The following is a 25,087-nucleotide window of genomic DNA, read 5'->3' as shown; positions in this document are numbered from 1 at the left end:
GCTACATGACTGAAAAAATATGTTGCTAATGTGAATCCTGCATTTCTTCAATTCCTGTTTAATTTCCTGTATTGCTTAATCTTTGTCACTGTTTTTTCTTATGTCATATGTAGACAATAGCATCATAGAACCAAAGATGTCAGCTAGTTTTGTGCCAGATCACAAGGCTCCCATGGTGCTGTTCCTAGACAGAGTGTATGGTATTGACCACCAAGATTTCCTGCTTCATGTGCTGGAGGTGGGCTTTCTGCCTGACATGAGGGCCGCTGCCTCTCTTGACACGGTGAGACTCATGCTGTTCACAAATATACAGTCTTCTGTGGTCCTTGGGGAGAAAAACAATCCTGTAACTGCACTTAACTTAGAATTTCTGTCCAACAGGCTGCTTTCAGCACCACAGAGATGGCCCTTGCTTTGAACCGTTACCTGTGTTCTGCTGTGTTGCCACTCATCACCAAGTGTGCCCCACTCTTTGCTGGCAGTGACCACCGAGCCATAATGATTGACTCCATGTTGCACACAATCTATCGGCTATCTCGTGGACGAGCCTTCACAAAGGCCCAAAGAGACATCATTGAAGAGTGCCTCATGGCCTTGTGCAAGTGAGTTTAACCTCATGACAGACTTTTCATGTCATTTAATACTGCCAGGTTTATAGTTCAAAGTTATCATTATTTTTCTTTCTTCCAGACATCTACGCCCATCCATGCTTCAGCATCTGCTACGACGACTGGTGTTTGATGTGCCCATTCTTAATGAGTACGCCAAAATGCCTCTGAAGGTATGAGGACATTTTAACGGTTTTTAAACTGTTCAAAACATGATTACCCCTCTGATGTTCCTCTGCTATTAATTTTTCACTTGCACTTTTATTTTTTTGTGGTCTGCAGCTTTTGACCAATCACTATGAGCGTTGTTGGAAGTATTATTGCCTCCCTAATGGCTGGGCCAACTTTGGACTTGCATCAGAAGAGGAGCTGCATCTGACCCGAAAACTGTTTTGGGGGATCTTTGAGTCCCTTGCACATAAGGTGGAGCTGCTGAAATACAAGACATTTCTTTTTAATAAAATAGATAGTGTGTGAGCATATTGCAATATGTTTTTTATTGTGATTTCAGAAATTTGATGCTGAGATTTTCAAAATTTCAATGCCATGCATCTGTGCCATTGCTGGGGCCATTCCTCCAGACTACGTTGACGCCAGCTACTCCTCCAAAACAGAGAAAAAAGCATCAGTAGATGCAGAGGGAAACTTTGATCCTAAACCAGTAGAGACTACAAAGTGAGAGGATTTTTCTGTTTTGTCATTATATCTCTCTGTAACTTAATTGATGCTAAATGTACTGAATCTTTCTCCAACCACAGCACTATCATCCCTGAGAGACTGGATCCCTTTATCAACAAATATGCTGAATATACACATGATAAATGGGCTTTTGAAAAGGTAGAACTTTTGTTTTCACTTACTGTAATTACTTTGAATAATCAAATACCATTCTTCAGCTGATTCAGGGGCAATGTTTTGGATTAGTTTGATCTGTACAACAGCTTTACATCATTAGCTGGAAAGCATAGGAGTTATAATTCCAAATGGATACAGACCAACTGCAAATAAAAAAGTATGCATGAATGACAGCTGTAATACATATAATGTATTTGCATGTATGTTTCAGATCCAGAATAACTGGTCATATGGCGAGGTGCTGGATGAAAATGCAAAAACTCATCCGATGCTCAGACCATACAAAACTTTCTCAGAGAAGGTAAGTGCGTTAAATGTTTCTGTACTTTTACTTAATCTGTCTCTGCCCCTGAACACACTGACTTTCCTTCTTACAGGACAAAGAGATCTACCGCTGGCCAATCAAAGAGTCAATCAAAGCCATGCTTGCATGGGAGTGGAACTTAGATAAAGCTAGAGAGGAAGAAGAGTCAGAAAAGAAGAAGGCAGTATCACGAAAAATCTCACAGACTGCTCAGGTATAGAGCAGTTGGATAAATGCACTGATACTTTATGATGTCATCAGAGTAATATTATTTATTGTACATCATGATAACTCTTCCTGTTCTAGGCAACCTACGACCCAAGTCATGGTTATAGTCCGCAGCCTATTGACATCTCACACATGGCTCTTTCAAGAGACCTGCAGGTATGGCAGTATATCTTTGAACCTTCTGTGCTGTTATCTTAGCATCTGATAAATATTAATATAGTGTTTTCTGTTCACAGTCTATGGCAGAGCAACTGGCAGAAAATTACCATAACACCTGGGGACGGAAGAAAAAGTTGGAGCTGCAATCCAAAGGTGAGATATTTTTTAGATAAAGGAAACTAGACATTTGGAAAATGAGAGATTTGGCTTTTGTCCATTTTCTTCAAGAGTTTTAATTGTGCCTCTGTTTTGTGTAGGAGGTGGAACACATCCTCTTCTGGTGCCCTATGACACCCTAACAGCCAAAGAAAAAGCACGAGATAGAGAGAAGGCTTATGAGCTGCTCAAATTCCTGCAGCTTAATGGATATGCTGTCACAAGGTAATAATGCAGCAGATCATTTAAATAGAATATTCAGCAGTGTATTGTATTTGCTTTTTATTATTAAAATTTGTTTTCATTTAATCTGGTAACATGTGTTTAATATTTTAATTGTGTTACTTTTACGCTGATCAAGTTAAACTCTGTTTCACTTCAGGGGCCTGAAAGATATGGAGTCAGACATTTCCTCCATCGAGAAGAGATTTGCGTATGGTTTCCTGCAGAAGCTGTTGAAATGGATGGAAATTGCCCAGGAGTTTATCGCTCATCTTGGTACTGTGGGGCAAAGATGGAGAACAAATTATGTAACATGTGATAGAATTGTATTAGTTTAACTTAGTAGTTTTTTTTGTACAAGTTCATTGTGATGCTATCATGCTTTGGGATATGTTTTGCAGAGGCTGTGGTAAGCAGTGGACGAGTGGAAAAGTCTCCTCATGAGCAGGAAATCAAATTTTTTGCCAAGGTAAGACTATTGTTTAAAGCTAAAGTGGTCAAAATTTTGAAGACCCAACTTGTCTTCATTACTGTACTAAGTGTAAGAACTCCACTTCTTCCAGATCCTGATGCCTCTAATCAACCAGTATTTCAAAAACCACTGCCTCTACTTCTTGTCGACACCTGCAAAAGTTCTGGGTAGTGGTGGCCATTCTTCCAATAAGGAGAAGGAGATGATTGCAAGGTGATCTTTCTCCTATATATACAATGCGCACAGATGTTATGTCATGTATTGTTTTCATAAATCACTTTCCCCCCACTTTTTTGTATCAATGTTTTCTTGCATTTTCCTCTCCTTCCTTCTCTCTCCCTTCTCATCATAGTATCTTCTGTAAAATGTCTGCTCTGGTGAGACACAGAGTTTCTCTCTTTGGTAAGCTGTCAGTTTCTCCTCATCTTTCTGAAGGTTTTCACTCTTTTCTATGTTTCCTGTATGTATTTTTCAGTCACGCAGGTTAGAGCAAGTGCAGTTGGTGTTATTGTACAGCTACTAGACTTGAGCATTAAATATGTGGTGATACAGAACTGTATTTTTATGTGCAGGAACGGATGCTTCAGGAATCGTTAACTGTCTTCACATTCTGGCACGATCATTGGATGCAAGGTTTAGTATTTTTAATTTTCTCACAAGATGCATAGTGCCATTAAGATGAATACAGTTCGCCGTGGTCCTGTAGGAGATTTTTTGTTTGTTTTGTTTTTGTTTTTCATTATAATCTTTCTTATTGGCTTTATTAGGACAGTAATGAAGTCAGGCCCTGAGATTGTGAAAGCAGGGCTGCGGTCATTCTTTGAGAGTGCCGCTGATGACATAGAGAAGATGGTAGAGAACCTCAAACTGGGCAAAGTATCTAAAGGGAATCAGGTAATAGAAGTACGCGATATTTGACTTGGCCTGACTGTTGCTAATTAATCTGCTAAACACAGCTTCTTTCCTTTAAAGCAAGTGAAAGGTGTGTCCCAGAACATTAACTACACAACCATTGCCCTGCTGCCAGTGCTTACCTCCTTGTTTGATCACATCGCTCAGCACCAGTTTGGAGATGATGTCATCCGTGAGTGCTTTCATATCACTACTACTTCTGATTTTACATGATGTGTGTTTATTGATTTATCCTAACATTACTCTGTTGCTTGTACACAGTGGATGATCTACAGATGTCATGCTATCGCATTATGTGTAGCATCTACTCACTAGGGACTGTCAAGAACCCACATGTTGAGAGGTAACTTTAGATCTTCATTCTTTGGAATCTGTATAGTAATTCAGAAGTTGATTCTGAGCAGACTTTTTTGGTATTGCGTTTACATTTACAGACAGAGACCAGCTCTTGGAGAGTGTTTGGCTCACCTTGCAGCAGCTATGCCTGTGGCTTATTTAGAGCCTCATCTGAATGAGTTCAACGCTTTCTCTGTCTACACCACAAAGACACCCAGGGAGAGAGCCAGTGAGTGTGTTACCCTCTGTTTAGATTTATTTTCTATCTTACAAAGTCATTGTCCTGAATTTTGTTTCTTTCACCCCTTCTATCATGAATGCCAAAGTCTTGGGTCTTCCCAATGAGGTCCAGGAATTATGTCCAGATATTCCAGAGCTGGATGCTCTGCTAAAGGACATTGGGGACTTGGCAGAGTCAGGGGCTCGCTATACTGAGATGCCTCATGTTATTGAAATCACTTTGCCTATGCTATGTAACTACCTGCCTCGCTGGTGGGAGAGAGGACATGAGAACTCCCCTGAGATGGAGGGCCGACTCTGCACTGAAGTCACCTCAGAACATCTTAATCAGCTGCTGGGCAGTATCATGAAAATTGTAGTCAACAACTTGGGTATAGATGAGGCCTCCTGGATGAAGAGGTTGGCTGGTGAGCAGTGTTTTCACTTCTATTAATATGTCACAGTGTACGCCCAAGAAGTTTTTTTGTACAAGTGAGATGACACCAGTTGTTTTCTCTCCTAGTGTTCTCACAGCCTATTGTGAGCAGAGCAAAACCAGAAATGCTCAAATCCCACTTTATCCCAACAATGGAGAAGCTGAAGAAACGCACTTCAAAGGTGGTAGCTGAAGAGGACCATCTGCGGATGGAGGGGAAATCAGAGGGTGATGAGGAGGACGGCACTATACGTGATGAGTTTGCCGTCCTCTGCAGAGACTTGTATGCCCTCTACCCTCTCCTCATTCGCTATGTGGACAACAACAGGTACAATAAAGTTACAAACACCAATGTATCTTGAATTTTGAACTGTGGACCCTGCCTGGTACTGTCAGAATTGCAACATAATGCAGTTATCTTTTCATAGTTTACATTGTTCATTGGCCAAACTTGTTTTCTCTTTGGGGAGCCTTTAAGTAATTTGTTTGGCTGCAGAGCGAGGTGGCTGACATGCCCAGACCCAGATGCTGAGGAGCTCTTCCGAATGGTTGGAGAGGTCTTCATATTCTGGTCCAAATCTCATGTGAGTATGTTTATTTGGCCTTTGAATGCAGCCATTTGTAGCAACCTATCATTTACTGCATCATTTACTCTTTTCTCTCTATTGTAGAACTTCAAGCGAGAGGAACAGAACTTTGTGGTGATGAATGAGATCAATAACATGTCATTCCTCACCGCTGACAGCAAGAGCAAAATGAGCAAGGTGAGTTGATGAAAGGCAGAGTCAGTGCTGCGGTGCAGCTGGTATTGTCACAAACCTTTAGGCTCATATTGCTGGCATATTGTGTAAGAACTATACATGTTCTTTTCTCTGTACCTTCATTATATGTCATGAGTTCATTTTGTTTGGGTTTATTGGGCTTAACATAACTAAGCCTGCTGTAATTGTTGGAGGTTTGATTTTAATTCGCAATTTGAGAGCGATAGCAGTTTTGTTAACTATATTCTCTTTTTGGCTGTCCCTTGTCCTCTTCTTTTGGTTGCGGCTGGGTTTCCAGGGCGGGGACTCAGAGGTTAGACTTTGTTCCTGCACGACCGCTGTGCTGACCGCATGGCACCTCACTTTGGGGGAGCTTTTCATCAACCTCCCCAGCACACTGGCATAAATGATCCACATACACTCTGACACATACACAAGTTACACACTTGTGCAAACATATACAAAGACATGCACATTCCACTCAGAGAGACATGATCTGACACAGCTAATTCAGTGCCAGTGACAAATATTTTTTCTGTACACACAGCTGTATCTACTTAGTCATGAATACTTTGCAGTCTATTATGAGTGGAACAAAACTCAGTTGAGAATTTGTCATTGCTATAAATATATTATGTTATTTATATTAATAGAATATGAAAATCCTAGCCAGACGTTTCTTCAAAGGAGCAACAGATGGAGTGTGGATCCACTTACACTGTCATTAGTATTGCTATATGCTGATGTACACGTCTCTGCACTTGTGAACTGACCCACAGTCTTAGATCAGAACACTCCGTGTCTTACACAGAAAAACACCAATTCAAGTGCCTTAATCTAGTGCAAAACTACACATAAGAAAAAATTATACACATCGACAAACTGTGATGAATATGCACTATGGAAAGACACTTACACTGTTCTCATAAAGGATCACTGGACAATTGGGCAGGCCCCATCTGCAGGCCACCCCCAGTCCTGCCAGTGTGTGAGGGGGGGAGTCTGGAGGCGCTTGATGAAAGTACTCAGCTGTAGCGTTGGGCTCATGGCACTGGACTTTACACCAAGCCCAAGGTGGCAGTGAGAGCACAGTGCCATCATCCTGTCACTGAGTTTGCCCTTTTTTGATCATAGTTGAGTTGGAGTCTTCTAGTATGTCTTTTGTTTCTTTTCCTTGAAGGTTGGTTGATCTGTAGCGTTTTGTAATGCAGCTTTGTGCCACTAGGGGATGATGTTAGTCTTCTCTGTGCTCTTTCTTCTCTCCTCACTGGAAATGCCATGCCACATCATGGTTTAGTTTCCTTTACACTCCCTAGAATCCAAACCCACTAACACATGACTTGATGCTTAACATCACTGAAGCGGGTTTCTGGAGATAATTGTTGGGTTCTCACTTTAAAATGTGCTCAAAATGACCATGGATTTAACCAATACATTAATTCACACTTATCTAAATTATTCCCCAAAATGCTTTTCACCCTGTTTCCTCTAAACTAGTCATCCATAACACACTTGCATCTGGCACTGAATTGAGGAAGTGGCTGATGCGCTGAGTCAGTACCTCTCGCACTGATAGTGGGGGTGTAGGGCATCTGGGGTTGAGTTAATTATACACGTCTGGCAATGACACCCCAACAAACACCTCTGATGATAAGATTAGAGTTAGAGGCAGTAACTGGCCTCTTCTGTCTGTTTTTCCATGTCAGACTCGATGTATGTGTGAATCTAATGTGACTTTGTCTGTTTCCAGGCAATTATTGAACAGACTTACAATGTATTTTACAGTCTATAAAATACATTGTTTTCACAAGGCAAGATAAGAGTCTTCAACACCATAAAACAGACTTCTGAATGTTCTGAAGTTCAGTAGACCATATTAGATGCTTCTAATTATTTAGACTAATTTATATATTGTAAGCATAAATTTTCACATCTAGGGAGACTCCAGAAAGATCAGATAACAGAAGACCTGAATTATACAGAAACAGGACAGGAGTGCAGGAGGCGAGCACAGGGACAAATCCTAGTTTGCTTTAGATGTGTGCTTTTAACAGCCTGCAACTAACACATCTAACTTCAATTAAACTTTTAATTTCAAGAGTTTTGTTCTGTAACATCATCTAACATCTTAATCTTTCACCAGGGGCTGCTGTTGTTACAAAATGTAATCAACAAGTAGAGAAAAACATATGAGATTGTTTCGATTATTCATCTTGTTCGTGAATGCTGAATTGGTTGTCACTTGAATGGGATATGTTTTCTGTCGCATGTTTTGTAAAAGCAATTTCACGGATTTAGTTCCTTATAAGACCCACTCCTTCCAGCTTCCCGTTCCCAAAGCCAGTTATATCCCCACTTTGCCCCCACATTTTCACTATACCCTCTACTTACCAGTCTGAGCTCAGAGAAATAATGATATTTTTGTATTTGGGAAATCACAGGAATTTCAAATTCAGGCACTTTCTTTTCATTTACATGTTGTGACAGTAACATGTTTAATAAGAGTCCCTTAGTGAAAGTAGGTGGATATTTCTACATGGAGAGATCTGCTGTTATTACATAATAACAGCTTACAGCACTGTGTATTGCTGAATCATCACTAAAAGGTAGGATGGTATACAAAAGGAAAATATGTGATCAGTAGGAGCAACACAAGCAATCAGGTTTGTCAAGAATTGTAATGAACGCTGAACATGTTGACAAACTTATTTTATATTTACTTTATGTGATGGATATACTGTACGTAGAGTCAGTTGCATTTTTTTTCTATAGTGGTGTTGCAGTTATTCCTGGCATTATGGGATAGATGGATAATTACTAAAAAGGGCTTATATCTATGAAAGTAACTGTCATGTATATAATCAGGGCTGCAATGTATTTGATACAAAGCAGTGTTAACTCTGGCGTTTTATGAGATACTGTGAATGCTTTTTGGTTCATTGTCCCTTTTCTCAGGGTGGCGGCTCAGATACCGAACGTACCAAGAAGAAGAGAAGGGGAGATCGTTACTCTGTGCAGACTTCACTTATTGTGGCTGCCTTGAAAAAGATGCTCCCCATAGGCCTCAACATGTGCTCTCCCGCCGATCAGGAGCTAATCAACTTGGCCAAGATCCGATACTCTTTGGTAATGTTTTTCTGACTAATGAAATAGATTACGGTAAACAGTTGTTGTCTGATTTGTAAAATACTGTTATACAGTGACCAAAAATGAACAACCCAAACCATTCTGCACAGGACTGATTGATAAAAGTTTTTTTTATTTACCTTACAGAGAGACACTGATGAAGAAGTAAGAGAGTTCCTTCAGAACAACCTTCATCTTCAGGGAAAGGTATTATTCCATTCTGATAGACCAACCCTATAGTATTTATGTCCTAGGAATTGGATTTTGATGAACGATAATCAGTCCAGATACATTTCATAAAGTTCTGTGTCCCTGTGCCATGGAAAGGTGGACAATCCATCCATGCGCTGGCAGATGGCCCTGTACAAGATAATGGCAGGCAAGGCCGAAGATGCTGACGCACCAGTGAAAGTTGTTAAGAGAGTGCAGGAGGTTTCTGCTGTCCTTTATCACCTTGAAGTGGTGAGCAAATATCCTCACTTGAACTTATAAGCAACATGCTCACTTAAGTAATTGCAGGCTGTTTCTCCAGCATAAAGTTTAAGGAATGAAAATTAGATTCTAATGGAATAATTGCATAAATATTATTTGAATGAACATTGCAATATTTGTGTGTATGTAAAAATGATGAATAAATATTTTTGAGTTTGTTGTAAGGGGTATATGTAGCAGGTATGTGAAAGAAAAGTAAGAATATGCTGCTGTACAAGCTCACTAAAAATACAGGAATAAGTACCTACTATTTTATAGAGAAATACTAGTAGTTATTTGGGTCTAACAGCAAATCACAAGCTAAAAACTTCCTGAAAGTTTAACTACAAGTTAGTACCCAAGAGTTCAAAATACTCAAAATATAGACTCATTTGCTGCAAATGTTGGAGGGAAATAAGTTTAATATTAACAACAATGGCTTAAAAGTGTTTTAAAGGTTTCCTTCTGTACATAAAGAGTTATGATTGGAACTGTCCACTTTCTGTTATACAGACAGAGCACCCGTTTAAATCCAAGAAGATGGTGTGGCACAAACTGTTGTCCAAGCAGAGACGCAGGGCTGTGGTCGCTTGCTTTAGGATGACACCACTTTACAACATTCCACGGTGAGAAAGCTAAAACTGTGTCAAGACTGTTCGCAAAATAACTATACCAGATGTACAAAAATGCTAAGACAAGCTGTTTTTTTGTTTTGTTTTTAACAACATTGCAGGCACAGAGCTTCAAACATGTTCCTTGAGGGATACAAACGCAACTGGCTTTACACTGAGGGTTACTCATTTGAGGACAGGATGATAGATGACTTGTCCGTGAGTGTCATCTAACATCTTATTTTCATCAGGGAAGTACCTTTTCTGTACTGTTACTCATCCTCCCTCTCTGTATGTATTGCAGAAAGCCATGGAGCAAGAGGAAGGAGATGAAGAGGAGGAGAAAGAAACTAAGCCAGATCCTCTCCACCAGCTTATTCTGCATTTTAGTCGTACTGCTCTAACAGAAAAGAGGTTTGATAAATCCTCACTTTTACAGTACATGAAATGCATGAAATGTTATTCCTAGTTCACCAATTGTCTTCTTTGGTCCCCGTTACAGTAAACTTGACACAGATCATCTTTATATGGCATATGCAGATATTATGGCAAAGGTGAGTCCTTGCAGAGGGTTTTGGATATGAGGTTTGAAGAGGTGCCAAATATGATATGAAATACTCATGTTTCTTCTTTTCTTGTCCTCTGCATTTTTTTAGAGTTGCCATATTGGTGAGGAAGAAGAAGGGGGAGAGGAAATGGTGGAAAATGCTGAGGATGAGATGTCCTTTGAGGTGCGACAGTCAGAACTGGTAATGGGCGGCCAGGGGGCTGGGGACCAGGAACACAGTGGAGCGGTAGCTCTCAACGCATTGAGTGACCTCATCATCGGAACATTACTTCACAACCATATTTCTCTCTCTGTCTTCGCTATGTCTAATTACCTCTGTCTGTTCTGTATGTCCTCTGCGTCTTCTGTCTGTTTGTATGTTGTGCTTCATTCATTGTGATGTTGCTCTATTTGGAAATATGACAAAGCCCCAACCCAGATGTTTTTTACTGCCTATTATATGTACCCTCAAATTTCAAATTACACTATAACTCCAAGGACAAAAACATATTGGTCTCTATTATTATTCCTTAAATCTGGATTGGGTCTTATTAAATTACATATAACTAATGTAAATTTAACAACAATAATAATAATAATCATACTAATGATGTATATATACAGTATATACATATATCAATTATCAGTTCAGCTTGATGGACAATATAAACCAATTTGGGTGAAGTTTTGAAAATCAATGAGTAAGCATACAGCCTATTACACCGTCCATTACAGGAGGTACTTCCATTCCAAACTAGCCTCTAGTTTTACTCTGTACAGCTCATAGAAAGGGAGTGTACGAGGCTTTTTATATACTTTATGGCTTACTTTGAAAGACAACACCAGCTGCCACTGTGTAGGCCTTTACTACATTCCTTGTCTCAAGTTTATGAGTCTCAGACACTGTACTCATTGATATACTTATAGGGCTGGCTTTACTGTTAGGAGCAACTGGAGATGAACTATTAAAGACCCCAGTTAGAATTTTGTTGGTTAGACCAGAAACACTTTTTGTGCTTTGTCAAACTGTATTGTTGCTTTAAACAACTAAAAAATATTTATAAATTCAAAAATGCCTTCAAATGCCTTTTGCTTATATCAAACTGGGGAGTCGGACATGCTGAAAGGCCTGCAGAAGATATTGAAAGTGTTATTTAAGGCAAATTCAAATCTCTACTGGAAATGATTATGAATGTGATTTAACACAAACTAGTGATGTCATTCCTCCCAGTTTATATAGCTGTCCCATTTGTCTCTCTCTCTCTGTCTCTTTCTCCATCCCTCCATGTAATCCCTCTCAACTTCATAACACCAGTCTTTACTAAGTGAATGCTACTAATCAGTGTCCCTTTCCCCACTCACATAGCTTACTGACAGACTACAGTGAAAGCCAGTGTAGAACATGCAATTTTAAAAGCTATATATTCATACACATAGTCATGGTTTTAATAGTTAATTCACATACCCCATATAGTGCATAGTTCATAATCAGGTTTCATTAGATAGTCAGGGACTGCAGGGTAAGTTTGAGGTCCAACTGCACAACACATAGTGGGTAAACCATGGTCAGGCATATGTGGGTGGGGGGGTGGTTTTGGGTGGGAGGGAGGGAAGCGGGGGAGGGTGGGTGGTGTTAAGGGTGAGGACGGGGGATGCTACAAGTTGATTTGTGATGTGGCTGAACAGAGGAATGTCAGTTTGTCCTCTGAATTCAGAGATATTCATTTAATTGCCATTTTCTTTCTATAAATGGTGTTTCATTCCCAGTTGGCTGTATACAATAAATACAAAATGGTGCATTAGCACAAATAGAGATTAAAGGCCATGTAGAGACAGAGCAATGTTTTCATTTTTCTGTTTTGTTTGAATATTTCAAACCATTTCTTCCAGCAAATTCACACCACTATGAAATGGCAAAGAAATATCTCAGATACAGAGGGACTGCAGCTTTTGTCCAGACTGTCTTTACTGCAGCAGCTCTGCAAGACAAGACAGTTTGGACAAAAGCTATAAGCTGTATAGCTGCAATGTGAAGCCATTGAGGTTGTTTCCTGTAGTCTAACGCTTGCTCCAGCCAGCAAACGTGAAGAAGTAGTGTACCAACTCCATGACTAATAAAGTGGGATGAAAGAATGTGTGCAAGAGTCAGTGGACAGTAACACCTCATAATGTTAATTCTTATAAAATTAGTATTACTGTACAGAAAAGATATTAAAGGGGATCTATTATGCTTTTCCTTATTTTCTGTCATATATATATATATGATGTTACAATGTTGGATCTTCATATTAAACATGGCCAAAGTTTCAAATAATTAGGTAAGCATATGTAAAAGTCATCCCTGTGACCAGAAAACTCAGGCCTCAGACTGCTCTGAATGTTCAGTTTCCAAAATTTTTTTCTACTTTCGAGACGAGCTGACATCAACTCGTGACAGCTTTCTGTATATGGTCATTTGCTCCAGACGCAGCACGCACCACACCGTGCGGGGAGATACTACATCGTCGTTTGGCGACAGCAGAATAACATTTTACTGGCTATGTTACCTTTGTTATTTCCCACATGTAACTTACACTGTTATGCCACACAATAAGCAGGTAATGAGCATAATATTTACCAAACAGAGACATCCTACTGTAGTCTTTGTTGCTGCAGATTGCTATCCACTATCATATTCCGGATCGGATTTGGGCTCGAACATGTACGGATGGATTTGAGAAGTTGACATTTGGATTATGGAAGGAAAAAAAGAATTGAAATCCTGCCACAATAGTTTTTTTTGTGTTTCCTGCTGTGATGCAGCTTCTTGAAGCAAACCAATCAGAACAAAGCGGGCTTATCGGGAGAGGGGCGGATGAGCAGGAGCTAAAGCAACTTGTTTCAGACGGAGGCTGAACTGACGGGCAGCATAAAGGGCCAGTATAAGATAAATAAGGATTTTTTTGAACTGTGAATCATGCAAAGCTACACTAGTGGAGTCCCACATTAAAAATATAGAGCTGGAAAATAGCATAATAGGCCCCCTTTAACAATGATTGAATGTGATATAACATTTTGATATGAATCAAAAAGATGTGATATTGATCTCATTAATATATAATCATTAATGATACATATTGTTACAGTTATGGACCATTTGATTAAAGACTGGTAAGTTGATTAGACAGTAATAAGGTGAAACGTGTAGGGACTTGAGTGAAAGGAGAGTGAATGTGAATTGCAATCATGAATATAAATGGATAGAATGGACTTTGTATTTTTATTTAAACACCTGGCGTATTGAAGACTGCCACTGAATGTTTAATCAGATATCTGACCTGAAAATGTCCATTCTGTCTATTTAAATTCTCTGTGTGAAATATAACAGTGGCAAGTACTAATATTGGTGTCTGCCACAGGAAAAAGAAATGGAGAAACAGAGACTCCTGTACCAGCAGTCCAGACTTCATAATCGTGGTACTGCAGAGATGGTCCTGCAAATGATCAGTGCCTGCAAAGGTAGTTTTTGCCCCATATCTTCTGTCAACGCTTTCAGCATGTAAACCTGCCTGCACTATGATGGAGTTTTTCCCCTTGAAAACTTTTTGAATGTGCTTTTTCCCTGTAGGCGACACTGGCCCAATGGTGTCTACAACCCTCAAGTTGGGTATCTCTATTCTTAATGGTGGAAACAGTGAGGTTCAGCAGGTATGTCCTCTGAAAACAAACCCTTTAGATTATGTATTTTATGCCAAAAGGATCACTCTTTATATGGTTACCCCTTTTTTTTCCTTTGGCAGAAAATGTTGGAGTACTTGAAGGATAAAAAGGACGTTGGCTTCTTTTTGAGTGTGCAAACATTGATGCAAACATGCTGGTCAGTTTTCAGTCACATTTTTTTAACAAACCTTTGAAAAGTTTAGATGTATTCATTTGGACAATGTTCAGATTAGATCTAAATATGGGTTCATGTTCTCCACAGTGTCCTGGATCTGAATGCTTTTGAGAGGCAGAACAAGGCAGAGGGTCTGGGCATGGTTACAGAGGAGGGCACTAGTAAGTCTCCATACTCTTTTCTTCAGTATCACTTTCTCAGAGCTAATAAACCCTTATGTAATATTATCTGCATTGTTTAAAGGTGCAGATTACAGTGTTGAATCTACCTCACCCATCACATTACACATTACAAGTGTAGATGGTGCACATTTTGTCTGAGTAAAAAAATGAATATACACTGCTTTTGCTATTCCTCATATGCCATATTTGCAACACATATGAAAGGTCTTCAGAAATGATAAATCAATTACTCACATTTATAGTCATTCATTGTACATCGGTTTTCAACTCAGCAACACATACAATGACAAGAGCACTTCAGTACATAACACTGCTAAGTCTATATAGCCTCATGCAACCATTTTGCATCTGTAATGATGACCTATAAAAAACAATTTTAATCATTTTTTCCACATAAGATTTTGTGCCCAGCACAAGCATACCAAAATAAATCAATAAATCTGCCTGTCTTCACTTGACTTGAGTATTGTATGTGTCCAAAACAAACGTAACGGTAAGTAATGTAAGTACATTTTTTGGATTGTAGATTTAGAGACAATTACATATATACATATATGCTGAGCAACATCATATTCCATTATATTCCATATATTTGCCTCATCATCATTAACATAGAATCAGTGAAATCAGTCAAAACAAGCCATGAATTAATAAAAAAAAGACATTCTGAGCATCTATTAATTCATCTTCCTCTAAATGTTTTCCATCTGTGCCATTTACTGTACAAAATTTAATTTAATTGAATGATTAGTTTCCTAACCTAAAATATTATTAACACTAGGAACTGTTAAATGGTTCAATTTTAGTATTTTAAATTTAACTTAAATTAGTTCAATGTTTTGTTTCTTAGTATGTCTGGTAGTTTGACTTGTTGATTGTTCTTCACCTACTGTTTTGACAACTTTTGTCATCTAATTCTGGAAGTTCATTTGAAATTCTACCTGAATGAATTTGCCATGGAATGTTGTTAATCTCCCCCTCCTCATCTCTTAGTCCTCTACTGTTGTCAACACACTGATCCTCTCTCCCTTCCCCACGATCACTGCCACCTCTCCCTTGTCCCTCCTTTCATGGTCCTCAGACTTGAACCTAGATCGGGGTAAATCATGTTTCTGTCCATCTGCCTCTCTGTTCTCTGATTCCTCGTTCTCTCCCCTGCCCCTCTTGCTCTCTCTTCTATTTCTAACACTAAAATTCCACCAAGAGAGGATTGGATGCCTCTGTCCATCTTTCATGTTCATATCTCGCACCACTCCTCACATTTCCTAGTCATTTCAAAAGGCAATGGATGGAATCTGGTCCTCTCTGCTTATAAAACTACGTACTAAAGCTGTGGGTGAAACATTTGTCATGAACAGTGATGGACTTTATCATTTGAAAACCTTAATAACTTCTTGCACATTTTCGGTCATGTCATTTGTAGTGAGGCTGTTCTTATTTTGAAATATGGTTACAGAGATTGTTCAGTCAATCTTAAAGGTAGAGTCAGCGATTCATGCACAGGACGGGGAGGTCATCAGAGCAGCTGTCTGTGTGAGGACACGACAGTCTCCCGTCTCAAGCATCCGTTGAATGGTGGCAGAGGGCTGGCGAACTAGAGAGAGAGAGGCCGTGGCCAATTCACATAGAAAGCGTTTTCTCACTGAACAGATATGCTTCCATTTTATTAAATGTATCAATCCAAACTGAATCCAGGAAATTCTCACGGAGACCCCCTGTCTGTTTCTGTCACATTTAGTGAAGTGTAATCTGAGCAGGCAGCTGTTTAAATCACACAAATATCCCGCTGTATATGTGTTTTGAACTTATTGACCGAATCAATTAATCAATAAATACAAACACTGTTGATTTCTTCCCGTGGAGCCAACATGCAAACTATTTTGGTTCAGTAAATTTCTGCTGTCATTTAGCCTGGTGAAGGCAGTTTGTCCAGCTGCTGTCCTCTCAGCTCTCCAGGAGCTGCAGCTGACAGACAGCTGCTTCTGTGGACGCTGAACGCAGGTCGAGTGAGAAGTGGGGAGGCCGCAGACAGGCGGAGGGTATGGATGGACTGTTGTGCTCATATGAGATGATTTCATTTTTTTCCCGCTTGTGATAAAGCGTGAGAAGAACAGATGTGACGCTACAGCTGACACATCGCTCTGGATTCCGCTATATTTCTCTTTTGGTCGTTGTCTTGGCAATGCGCGTCCGTGAACTTTGGGGGCGGAGCTTCTGAAGGAGGACGAAGGGAGGGGTGTATTTGTTTGGGTGTTTAGTTCAAATATCAACAATCTTTCTCCGGAATGACTGACTCTACCTTTAATAACTAACTAATAACTAAGAGTTGGCACACCCAAATCAGAAAATTATTTTTATTACTGTTTTAACACAAAGAATAATCTGATAAATTTGAGTATATCAACTCTTGAATTTAATTTCTTAAATTTTAAGAATTAAACAGTCTCATTGCACATCCAAGTGCAATTCTGTTGGAAATCATTAGCCGAACTCTTCTTAAACTGTAATTTTGATGTATGACTAAAGAATGTGCAGTCCCTCTCTCAAATATATTATATCATGCACTGGATCCCCTTTAGTATTTTGATGGACAATGCCCAAATCTCTCTGACATTTAACTCTTGTGTATAATAGCAAACTTGATGTTGTGATGTGTTGCATGATTCTGTGTCTGTGTGTGTGTGTGTGTGTGTGTGTGTGTCCAGTGGTGGACTGGGATTTAAAATGGCAACAAATAAATGAATTAATATTGGACATATACAGCAGCCTGTTTTTATAGAAAATTTAAAATGCTTCTGTGAGTTAACTGTATATATGAGATTATGAACACACTTATAAAAATCTTGCTTTTCCCTTTATTTAATCCCTTTTTAAAATTTTTATACATACTTTAAAAAGTAAAACATGTAAAATCAGCACACCAGTAAAACTCTAGATGACCAGTTCACCACTGAGTACTCCAATGTTTTAACTTTAATACTGTCTGTATAACAATACATTATGATTATGTGCTTATTTACGTGTTGTTCATATGAATGTATGTCTGATATGTTACTGTGTTCATTTGTCCCTGCAACTTGTTTTTACGTTAACTGAATGCATGTGATGCCTCCTGTATGTTGTTTGACATTTGATTGTGTGTCAGACCATTGCACAGTCATTACTATTTCATTTATCAAGTCCTATTTATACTATTTAGTGTGACTCATTCTTTAATTTTTATTTAAAAAAAAACAAAACACTTGATCAGAGGTGGTTATTGTGTCTGATACTGAGATCCATTGAGGAAGATGGTAAGTTAAGAAATTAATCTTTATTTTACTGTCATCACACTGCTTTAAAATGTTTCAGTAGTACCAGAAAGCTTTTTACTGTTGTGTGTAGTATGATGTCAACCTGATTTTAGGATGTAATTTAAAGCTTCCATTTGTTTTATTTTCTTTAGATGAGAAAGTCATGGCAGACGACGAGTTTACCTGTGACCTCTTCCGTTTCTTGCAATTGCTTTGCGAGGGTCACAATAACGGTGAGAATGATTCATAGTTCCAATGAGAGTCAATTTTAATTCAAACCAAATTATACACTTCATCGCATTGCAAATGTTATTTAACTAAAATTATCTCTGTTTTGCTGCAGATTTTCAGAACTACTTGCGGACACAGACAGGCAGCACGACTACCATCAACATCATCATCTGTACGGTAGATTACCTCCTCCGACTGCAGGTAAAGATTCAAAAATAAAGTTTGAAAGTCCATAATGTGAGTAATATTGTTGCGAAACTAGATGGGTAACTGGATGTGCTATTGAACATGTGGCTGGTTGGGTTTGCTGTACAACTTTGCCTTCAATCATGGATTTTTAGTCCCAAAAGACTTTATTTGGTAGCTCAGATAATCAAGAAAGTCCGATGATCAGGACACAGTAAGTACCTTGTCTGCAGTATTTTAAAATGAATAATAAGGAAAAAATCCCTTTATCCTAATGAAAAATATTTTTTTACACAAACATATTTTTATGGTATAGGAATACTCTGCTCACATCTCATTTTTTCCTGTCAAGGAGTCTATCAGTGATTTCTACTGGTATTACTCCGGCAAAGACATCATCGATGAACCAGGCAAGAAGAATTTCTCCAAAGCCATGACAGTGGCAAAACAGATTTTCAACAGTCTGACTGAATACATTCAGGTAAACAATCAAATCAAACATGAGGCCTTTACATGATCTGATTTTTTTGTTCATGTGTGTAATTGGCAGCCTCTCTCCTTAGGGCCCCTGCACAGGCAACCAGCAGTCCCTGGCCCACAGCAGGCTGTGGGACGCTATTGTTGGGTTCCTTCATGTCTTTGCCCACATGATGATGAAGCTGGCACAGGTACGCACATACTGCATGTGTTCTTGGGCTGAGCTCCCTGACCTATAATTAATGATCAATATGGACAGAGTAAACCAGTTATACAACTTTCATCTCAGGGCATACTTTATTTTCAGAGGCCATGATTTATAGAAATCAATGGTAGACATGAAAGGCATGATGTTCTTGAGAGCCAAGTGGTACCCCCGAAGTAGAATGTTAACATGAGATGAAATAGCATTTTCTGTTTTGGCTTGCTGTAATTGTCATGAAGAGTTAAGGTCAACATCACACTTTTTGTGCATTCTGTTAGTGGAAGGTCACAAAATCAACATTTAACATCCATCAGTATAGACCAAACAACAGCTCTTTACATGTGCATGGAAAAAAATCTATGTTGTCACAAGCCCAATAGTAGATGTGCTTGTAAACTTTTGTTCAATATGTGGCCAGTAAACACTGTATACATTACTCTACTGCCTGAAAATTACATGTAGAGAGCAAAGTCAATTTGAATTTCTTGATTCTAAAAGTATTTCCACCATTTATCTGTATGACTGTTTTTAAAGTGATTCCACACATTCACATTAATTCTGAATATAGATCTTTTTCACAAAAGACATTTTGACATGTCACAATAGGAAAAGCACAAGTGAAAAATAAAAAAAATCAATAATGGCTGAATTCATGTATCTGCTTCAGTTTCAGGGTCCTGGTATTGTGCATGCAGGCTCACTGTCAAACTGTCATGGCTGACTGAGACACTTGAATATACAGAGCCATCATTAATGTTACTAGTAACACCTGTGCTTTTCCCGCCATGACAAGTCATAGTAATACAATTTATTAAATAGGTTTTCCATCCAGTTCTCAGTTCTATACTGTTTACTGTTTGTGAATTTTATGAAAATGTGATTAAATATGAAAGTGCAAAATGCACATGAAAGTGTGGAATCACATTGATTGCTTTAGTGCTACAAATGAACGGTTGAAATACTTTCAAGGAAATCTCAGGACTTTTTCACTCTATTCAGTGCAGTAGTCCTCTGTAGATGACAGAGGCTAATGGCATACCTTTATTATTAGCACATACCTGTATTTTGCATGCATAACCCTTTAATCATACATCAATCATATATACAATCATTACAATTTAGAGACGAGCCATACTTCCTCCTTAAGTCCTCAGCTAAGACATATACACACATATACATCCAGTATATGACTAACATATATGATGCACCTAACACAAAATTATTTTGCTCTTTCCTTCTTAACCTGATATTCCCACAATTATCAGTTTCACAATCATAATATTTGAGATATTATGGTACACCAGTGAACAGGAGATATTTTAAATGTGTAATTCCAAAATGAAAACTTTAATAGTGCAGTATGAACAATATGTGATGAACTGGTGTTTGAATCAAATAATTGTTATAGTGAAAGAATATACTAGCCCAAACGTTAATGTCTCACTGTAGAAAGAAAGAAAATATTTGTCATGCACAAGAGTATTTGAAAATGTTTTTAATTGTTCAAAACTGAATAATTTATTGATTATTTAAACTGTCTTCCACATGTTCAATGCAGGGTAAAGTATGTATCCATTTTATTTATCTATTGATGTGATATTGTGTTTACTAGTTTGTTATTTATGCAATGTTGGTTTCCCTTATCAGGTTGTTTTACGTTCACCTGCTTTTAAAAAAGAAGTATCTGAATTGACTGAATTTGAAATTGCTTAAATTGGGGGAAATGTTTGCATATGACTCAGTGAGTGCTTGTTATGTTTTATGCTGAGACTAATCTCTTTCCAAACAAAAATTAGCACAGGGTAGAAGGTGAGTTAGAGTTTTAAAGGTATACAATGCAGGATTTTCCTAAAAAAAAAAAAAACAAGGTATAGCCTCACACAAAAGTAATGCTTCTCAGTCATTACTGATGACCTACTAGAAGTGTGAGGTGATGAATGTATCTGCAGAGACCCTACCCTTTGTCTGTATTTTCTTATTTTGTTATTATTTTGCTGTGCTCGGGATGTTTCCGGGCCTCAACCTTTTGGTAGTTTTTTTATTTATGTTATATTTATCGCTTTCTTCATTCACTGTCTAGCTCGCTCAACCACCACTGCTCTCTCTCTCACTCGCTCATTGATCCAGGGAAGAGGGGCCAACTTTGACCGCTGTGTTTAGAAACGCCAACCACCAAATCCTGCATAGTATACCTTTAAAGGGCAGATACTTCAGCACCTTGAGTTATCGTGCAGCTACAACACTATCCCATGTCTTTTTTCGACCAATACAAAGCTTTTCCAAGTAATTTGATCAAATACAAACTCCAGAAGTATAATATTTATATTTTATTATTATGATGATTTTTATATATTTGTATATATTTATAATATTTGTCTTATTAAAAGTTTTAAAAGCTGTCTTTTGGAATAACTACATAAGGATTGTTTTTGCATTAAGTGAAATTTTTTTGCAACAGTGGAAAAACACTTAAAATTTAAATTAAATTTGTATCCATGTCGCAGGTCACCACACCTAAGATCTGTTTTAATATATTTTGTGAATTATTTTTTCCCCTGAAGCTAGTCCTTTTTTGTTGTTGTTTTCATTTTTTTCAAAATGACCTCCCTTGTTTTACCAATAGTATATTTAATGGCGTTTTAAGGAGTTCACCATTTTTTAAAAAGCAGGTAAACATTTAATTGTCTCACAAATCAGACAAAAATAGGGAAATAATGTTTTCTATATTTCTGTAGTTATACATTAAACTGCAAAGCACAACAAATAAGTGTATAATCTGTGTGCACATGTCAAATCAAAATGACGATATCATTCAAAAAAACACACAAAACAGATCCTGAGTGAATGCTTGGATGAAGGTATGATCACAAAGTTACAAAATGGATCACTATCAGCTCAATGTCACTTTTTCTTAACACATAAAATCAAGAATATTGCAATTAATAACAAACATGTTTTTATACAGACTTTTCTGAATGAATGGATTTTTAACAAAGAAGCAGGTGACTACAAAACTTCCTGAGAAAGGGATTGACATTTAACCTCCACTGTTGGGAGTATACATTTTAATATGAAATTATTTTGTGTTGGAATATACATTTTAATGTGACACCCACTCTGTGTTTAACAGGGGTTACACTTCTGTTGCCATTTTCATTCACTAATAATTAACCTGAAGGAAAATGCTTTTTATTTGTGGTGTGTCTTTGTGCCTTCTGTGTTGCTTTGGCTATAACACTATTTGAGCATCAACATAATATTAGTGTATGTGATATGTTTATAAGCATTTATTTCATGGAATTACCTTCATCTTCAGACTGAAATTCTATTATTGTGACTGCAATTCATGACATGTTTACGATGAGGCTATTTAATTATGTGATATGTCCAAATACAAACCATACAGGGAAAACAAAGTCAGTCCATGTTTCGATTTTTGAGAGTTTAGTTCCTTAGTATCCTTAGTTGCTCAGGCTCTACCATATAGATATTTTTTCACTGTGGACATTTTATTAAAAGTATTCAACAAAAAATGTTGTTTGAGATATAAAGTTTTAAATGTATTTTATAACATTTGTTTCTTTTTTTTAATCTATCACATTGGATATAATCTCCCTGAAATTATAAAATAGCTCTTTCACAGAATAATTCAAAAATACATTTACACATCAGCAGCGGCAAGCATTTGAAGCCAAAGTTTAACAAGCGGGAAGAGGTATATTTGTGGCCAGACTAAGCAGACACCAAATTTGAATGGGTACAGTCTGGACGTAAATGTAAAATGCTTTGTGTGATCGCATACTACATGTAAGATCTAGCACTTATAAGGTCACTAACGCCACTTCTATGTATGCTCTTGCAGACAGTAATTTTAAGTCAATCCAAACACTATATTGGCTGATTTTACAAATTAGTTCTTGTTTCTCTGGATGAAGTGAAAATGAATACTGAAATAACAGGTGGTGTATGAAAACCTTTAGACTTATTCACTGTACAGGTGGGGACATCAGTGGTATAGATCGAACCTTTATTGATAGATTGCTACATGCCGACACGTTGGTGCTGTGTCACAAAAGCTTCAACTATTAAATCTAATGCTCACTGACATTCAGTTTTAATCAGTATTCACACACTGTAGGAACAGCTGACACTAAACTTGTGTTTACATTTTACAACAGACGTGTTGAAACCAGAATTTACATAAAGTTGGAGGAGATTGGTTAAGTTTACATTTATCCTGGACCGCTTTTTTTGCCTATGTTTTGACAAATTCTTTGAGCATGAGGGGTTGGTTACTTAACTTCTTTTTGCAGCACCCTCTTTGTTGTGAATGTGAGTGTACTGAACACATGGTATCTTAAACGTACACCTCATATAACAAGTATTACTATATGTTAAAATAATTCTGTGTGATAACTGTGGACTGTTGACACTTTTCACTTGTGTTTTCTACATCACCAATGATCACTGCATCTCTATAAATCTACATGAACCCCATATATTTAAAAATGATATGAATCTATTGTCATTACTGTAAGGTTTTGTGCATCTTTTTATGGTCATAGGATTCCAGCCAAATTGGTCTGCTGAAGGAGCTGCTTGACCTACAGAAAGACATGGTTGTTATGTTGCTCTCACTGCTAGAGGGTAAAAGAGTTTTTTTCCTCCTTTTTAGTTTTCAACCGTTTTTATCTCTTGTCCTTTTTAAACTGCTGTTTAAATGTGACTTTGTATTATTCAGGAAATGTGGTGAATGGTACAATTGCCCGCCAGATGGTGGACATGTTGGTGGAGTCCTCCAGCAATGTGGAGATGATCCTCAAGTTCTTTGACATGTTCCTCAAACTAAAAGACATTGTGGCTTCAGATGCTTTCCGTGATTACGTCACAGATCCTCGAGGGCTCATCTCCAAGAAGGACTTCCAGAAGGCCATGGACAGTCAGAAACAGTACTCCCCTTCTGAGATCCAGTTTCTTTTGTCCTGCTCTGAAGCAGATGAAAATGACATGATCAACTATGAGGAGTTTTCCAATCGCTTCCAAGAACCTGCCAAGGACATCGGCTTCAATATTGCAGTGCTGCTCACTAACCTGTCTGAGCACGTCCCCCATGACACCAGGCTACAGAACTTCCTAGGACAAGCAGAGAGTGTGCTGAACTACTTCCGTCCCTTCCTGGGCCGCATTGAAATAATGGGTGCCAGTAGAAAGATTGAGCGTATCTACTTTGAAATCAGTGAAGTCAATCGTAGACAGTGGGAGATGCCCCAGGTCAGAGAGTCCAAACGACAGTTTATCTTTGATGTTGTCAATGAGGGCGGTGAATCAGAGAAAATGGAGATGTTTGTCAATTTCTGCGAGGACACCATCTTTGAGATGAATATAGCTTCACAAATCTCAGAGCAGGAAGAAGAGGAAAAGGGGGAAGAAGACGACGAAGGAGATGAAGGTGGAGGTGAGGGAGGACCAGGAGGGGGAGCGAATGGAGGAGGTGATGAGGACAGTAATGGAGAGGAGGTGCATCCTGAATCAAGTTCTGCTTTTGCAGATTTCATAAACAGCATGTTTAGCTTCTTCAGCATTTTCACCTTCCGTAACCTTCGCAGACAATATCGCAGAGTGAGAAAGATGACCCTCAAGGAGATTGTGGTGGCTTTGTCCACTTTTTTCTGGACCATCCTTATGAGTATACTACACTTCATTTACAATGTGTGCAAAGGCTTCTTTATGATAATCTGGCAAACGCTGTTTGGAGGTGGCTTAGTAGAGGGAGCTAAAAATATCACTGTGACTGAGATTCTAGCAAGCATGCCAGATCCCACCCAGGATGACGTACATGGTGATGGGCCAGGGGAGCCGAGGGCAGGGGAGGAACAAGACACTGGAGGTGTGACGGACACTGGAGAGACTGGGAGTGGGGAGGAGGAGGAGGAGGATACCCAGGAAAAAGAGGGTGGGAGGATACCAGGTATTGATGCTCCAGGTGGACTTGGAGATATGGGGGTCGAGGCACCTGTTGAACCTCCAACTCCTGAAGGGACTCCCATAACGAAGAGAAAAATGGTGAGTTTTTGCACTTCTGTTGAATCATTTATGTAAATATTAGCTAATTTACAGGGTTGTTATCAATCCAGTTTCGTTGTGGTTAGTGATTCAGTTTTAGATTTACACTTTTCTCCCAAAAATTAAGGCAAGAAAAAGATCACGTCTTTTACA

The 25,087-nt window shown here is 38.4% G+C and overlaps 1 protein-coding gene and 1 long non-coding RNA gene across 11 annotated transcripts in view; both read left to right on the top strand.

Annotated features, from left to right (window-relative positions):
• LOC122996220 (ryanodine receptor 1-like) overlaps nt 1-25,087 on the top strand; it is a 50,652-nt gene that overhangs the window by 20,231 nt on the left and 5,334 nt on the right. For 2 of the 10 annotated variants that reach the window (XM_044371839.1, XM_044371832.1), the window contains 45 exons: nt 114-283; nt 382-602; nt 691-781; nt 891-1,031; nt 1,120-1,283; nt 1,367-1,445; nt 1,675-1,764; nt 1,841-1,981; nt 2,074-2,151; nt 2,232-2,307; nt 2,412-2,535; nt 2,693-2,808; nt 2,934-3,001; nt 3,096-3,217; nt 3,357-3,406; nt 3,577-3,637; nt 3,772-3,898; nt 3,977-4,088; nt 4,178-4,259; nt 4,351-4,481; nt 4,579-4,899; nt 4,995-5,235; nt 5,404-5,491; nt 5,579-5,671; nt 5,967-5,981; nt 8,624-8,794; nt 8,942-9,001; nt 9,122-9,256; nt 9,779-9,891; nt 9,999-10,095; nt 10,181-10,290; nt 10,379-10,430; nt 10,533-10,607; nt 13,822-13,921; nt 14,031-14,110; nt 14,203-14,279; nt 14,385-14,458; nt 15,561-15,578; nt 17,925-18,005; nt 18,116-18,204; nt 18,542-18,670; nt 18,753-18,857; nt 20,430-20,435; nt 23,437-23,518; nt 23,613-24,934. In XM_044371839.1, the coding sequence (XP_044227774.1) occupies nt 114-283; nt 382-602; nt 691-781; nt 891-1,031; nt 1,120-1,283; nt 1,367-1,445; nt 1,675-1,764; nt 1,841-1,981; nt 2,074-2,151; nt 2,232-2,307; nt 2,412-2,535; nt 2,693-2,808; nt 2,934-3,001; nt 3,096-3,217; nt 3,357-3,406; nt 3,577-3,637; nt 3,772-3,898; nt 3,977-4,088; nt 4,178-4,259; nt 4,351-4,481; nt 4,579-4,899; nt 4,995-5,235; nt 5,404-5,491; nt 5,579-5,671; nt 5,967-5,981; nt 8,624-8,794; nt 8,942-9,001; nt 9,122-9,256; nt 9,779-9,891; nt 9,999-10,095; nt 10,181-10,290; nt 10,379-10,430; nt 10,533-10,607; nt 13,822-13,921; nt 14,031-14,110; nt 14,203-14,279; nt 14,385-14,458; nt 15,561-15,578; nt 17,925-18,005; nt 18,116-18,204; nt 18,542-18,670; nt 18,753-18,857; nt 20,430-20,435; nt 23,437-23,518; nt 23,613-24,934 (5,978 nt within the window). The remainder of the gene's footprint in view (nt 1-113; nt 284-381; nt 603-690; nt 782-890; nt 1,032-1,119; nt 1,284-1,366; nt 1,446-1,674; nt 1,765-1,840; nt 1,982-2,073; nt 2,152-2,231; nt 2,308-2,411; nt 2,536-2,692; nt 2,809-2,933; nt 3,002-3,095; nt 3,218-3,356; nt 3,407-3,576; nt 3,638-3,771; nt 3,899-3,976; nt 4,089-4,177; nt 4,260-4,350; nt 4,482-4,578; nt 4,900-4,994; nt 5,236-5,403; nt 5,492-5,578; nt 5,672-5,966; nt 5,982-8,623; nt 8,795-8,941; nt 9,002-9,121; nt 9,257-9,778; nt 9,892-9,998; nt 10,096-10,180; nt 10,291-10,378; nt 10,431-10,532; nt 10,608-13,821; nt 13,922-14,030; nt 14,111-14,202; nt 14,280-14,384; nt 14,459-15,560; nt 15,579-17,924; nt 18,006-18,115; nt 18,205-18,541; nt 18,671-18,752; nt 18,858-20,429; nt 20,436-23,436; nt 23,519-23,612; nt 24,935-25,087) is intronic. The other 8 variants (XM_044371841.1, XM_044371835.1, XM_044371842.1 and 5 more) reach the window with 6 other exon arrangements.
• On the top strand, nt 20,443-21,661 carry LOC122996221. Its single transcript, XR_006406961.1, has 2 exons — nt 20,443-20,684; nt 21,156-21,661. It is a non-coding gene; the product is annotated as an uncharacterized LOC122996221 (long non-coding RNA).

The sequence above is a fragment of the Thunnus albacares genome, chromosome 13 (genome assembly GCF_914725855.1).
Source record: "Thunnus albacares chromosome 13, fThuAlb1.1, whole genome shotgun sequence".
Lineage (NCBI taxonomy): Eukaryota > Metazoa > Chordata > Actinopteri > Scombriformes > Scombridae > Thunnus > Thunnus albacares.
The sequence above is the reverse complement of the archived record's forward strand: the minus strand, read 5'-3'. Positions and strand labels throughout refer to the sequence as shown.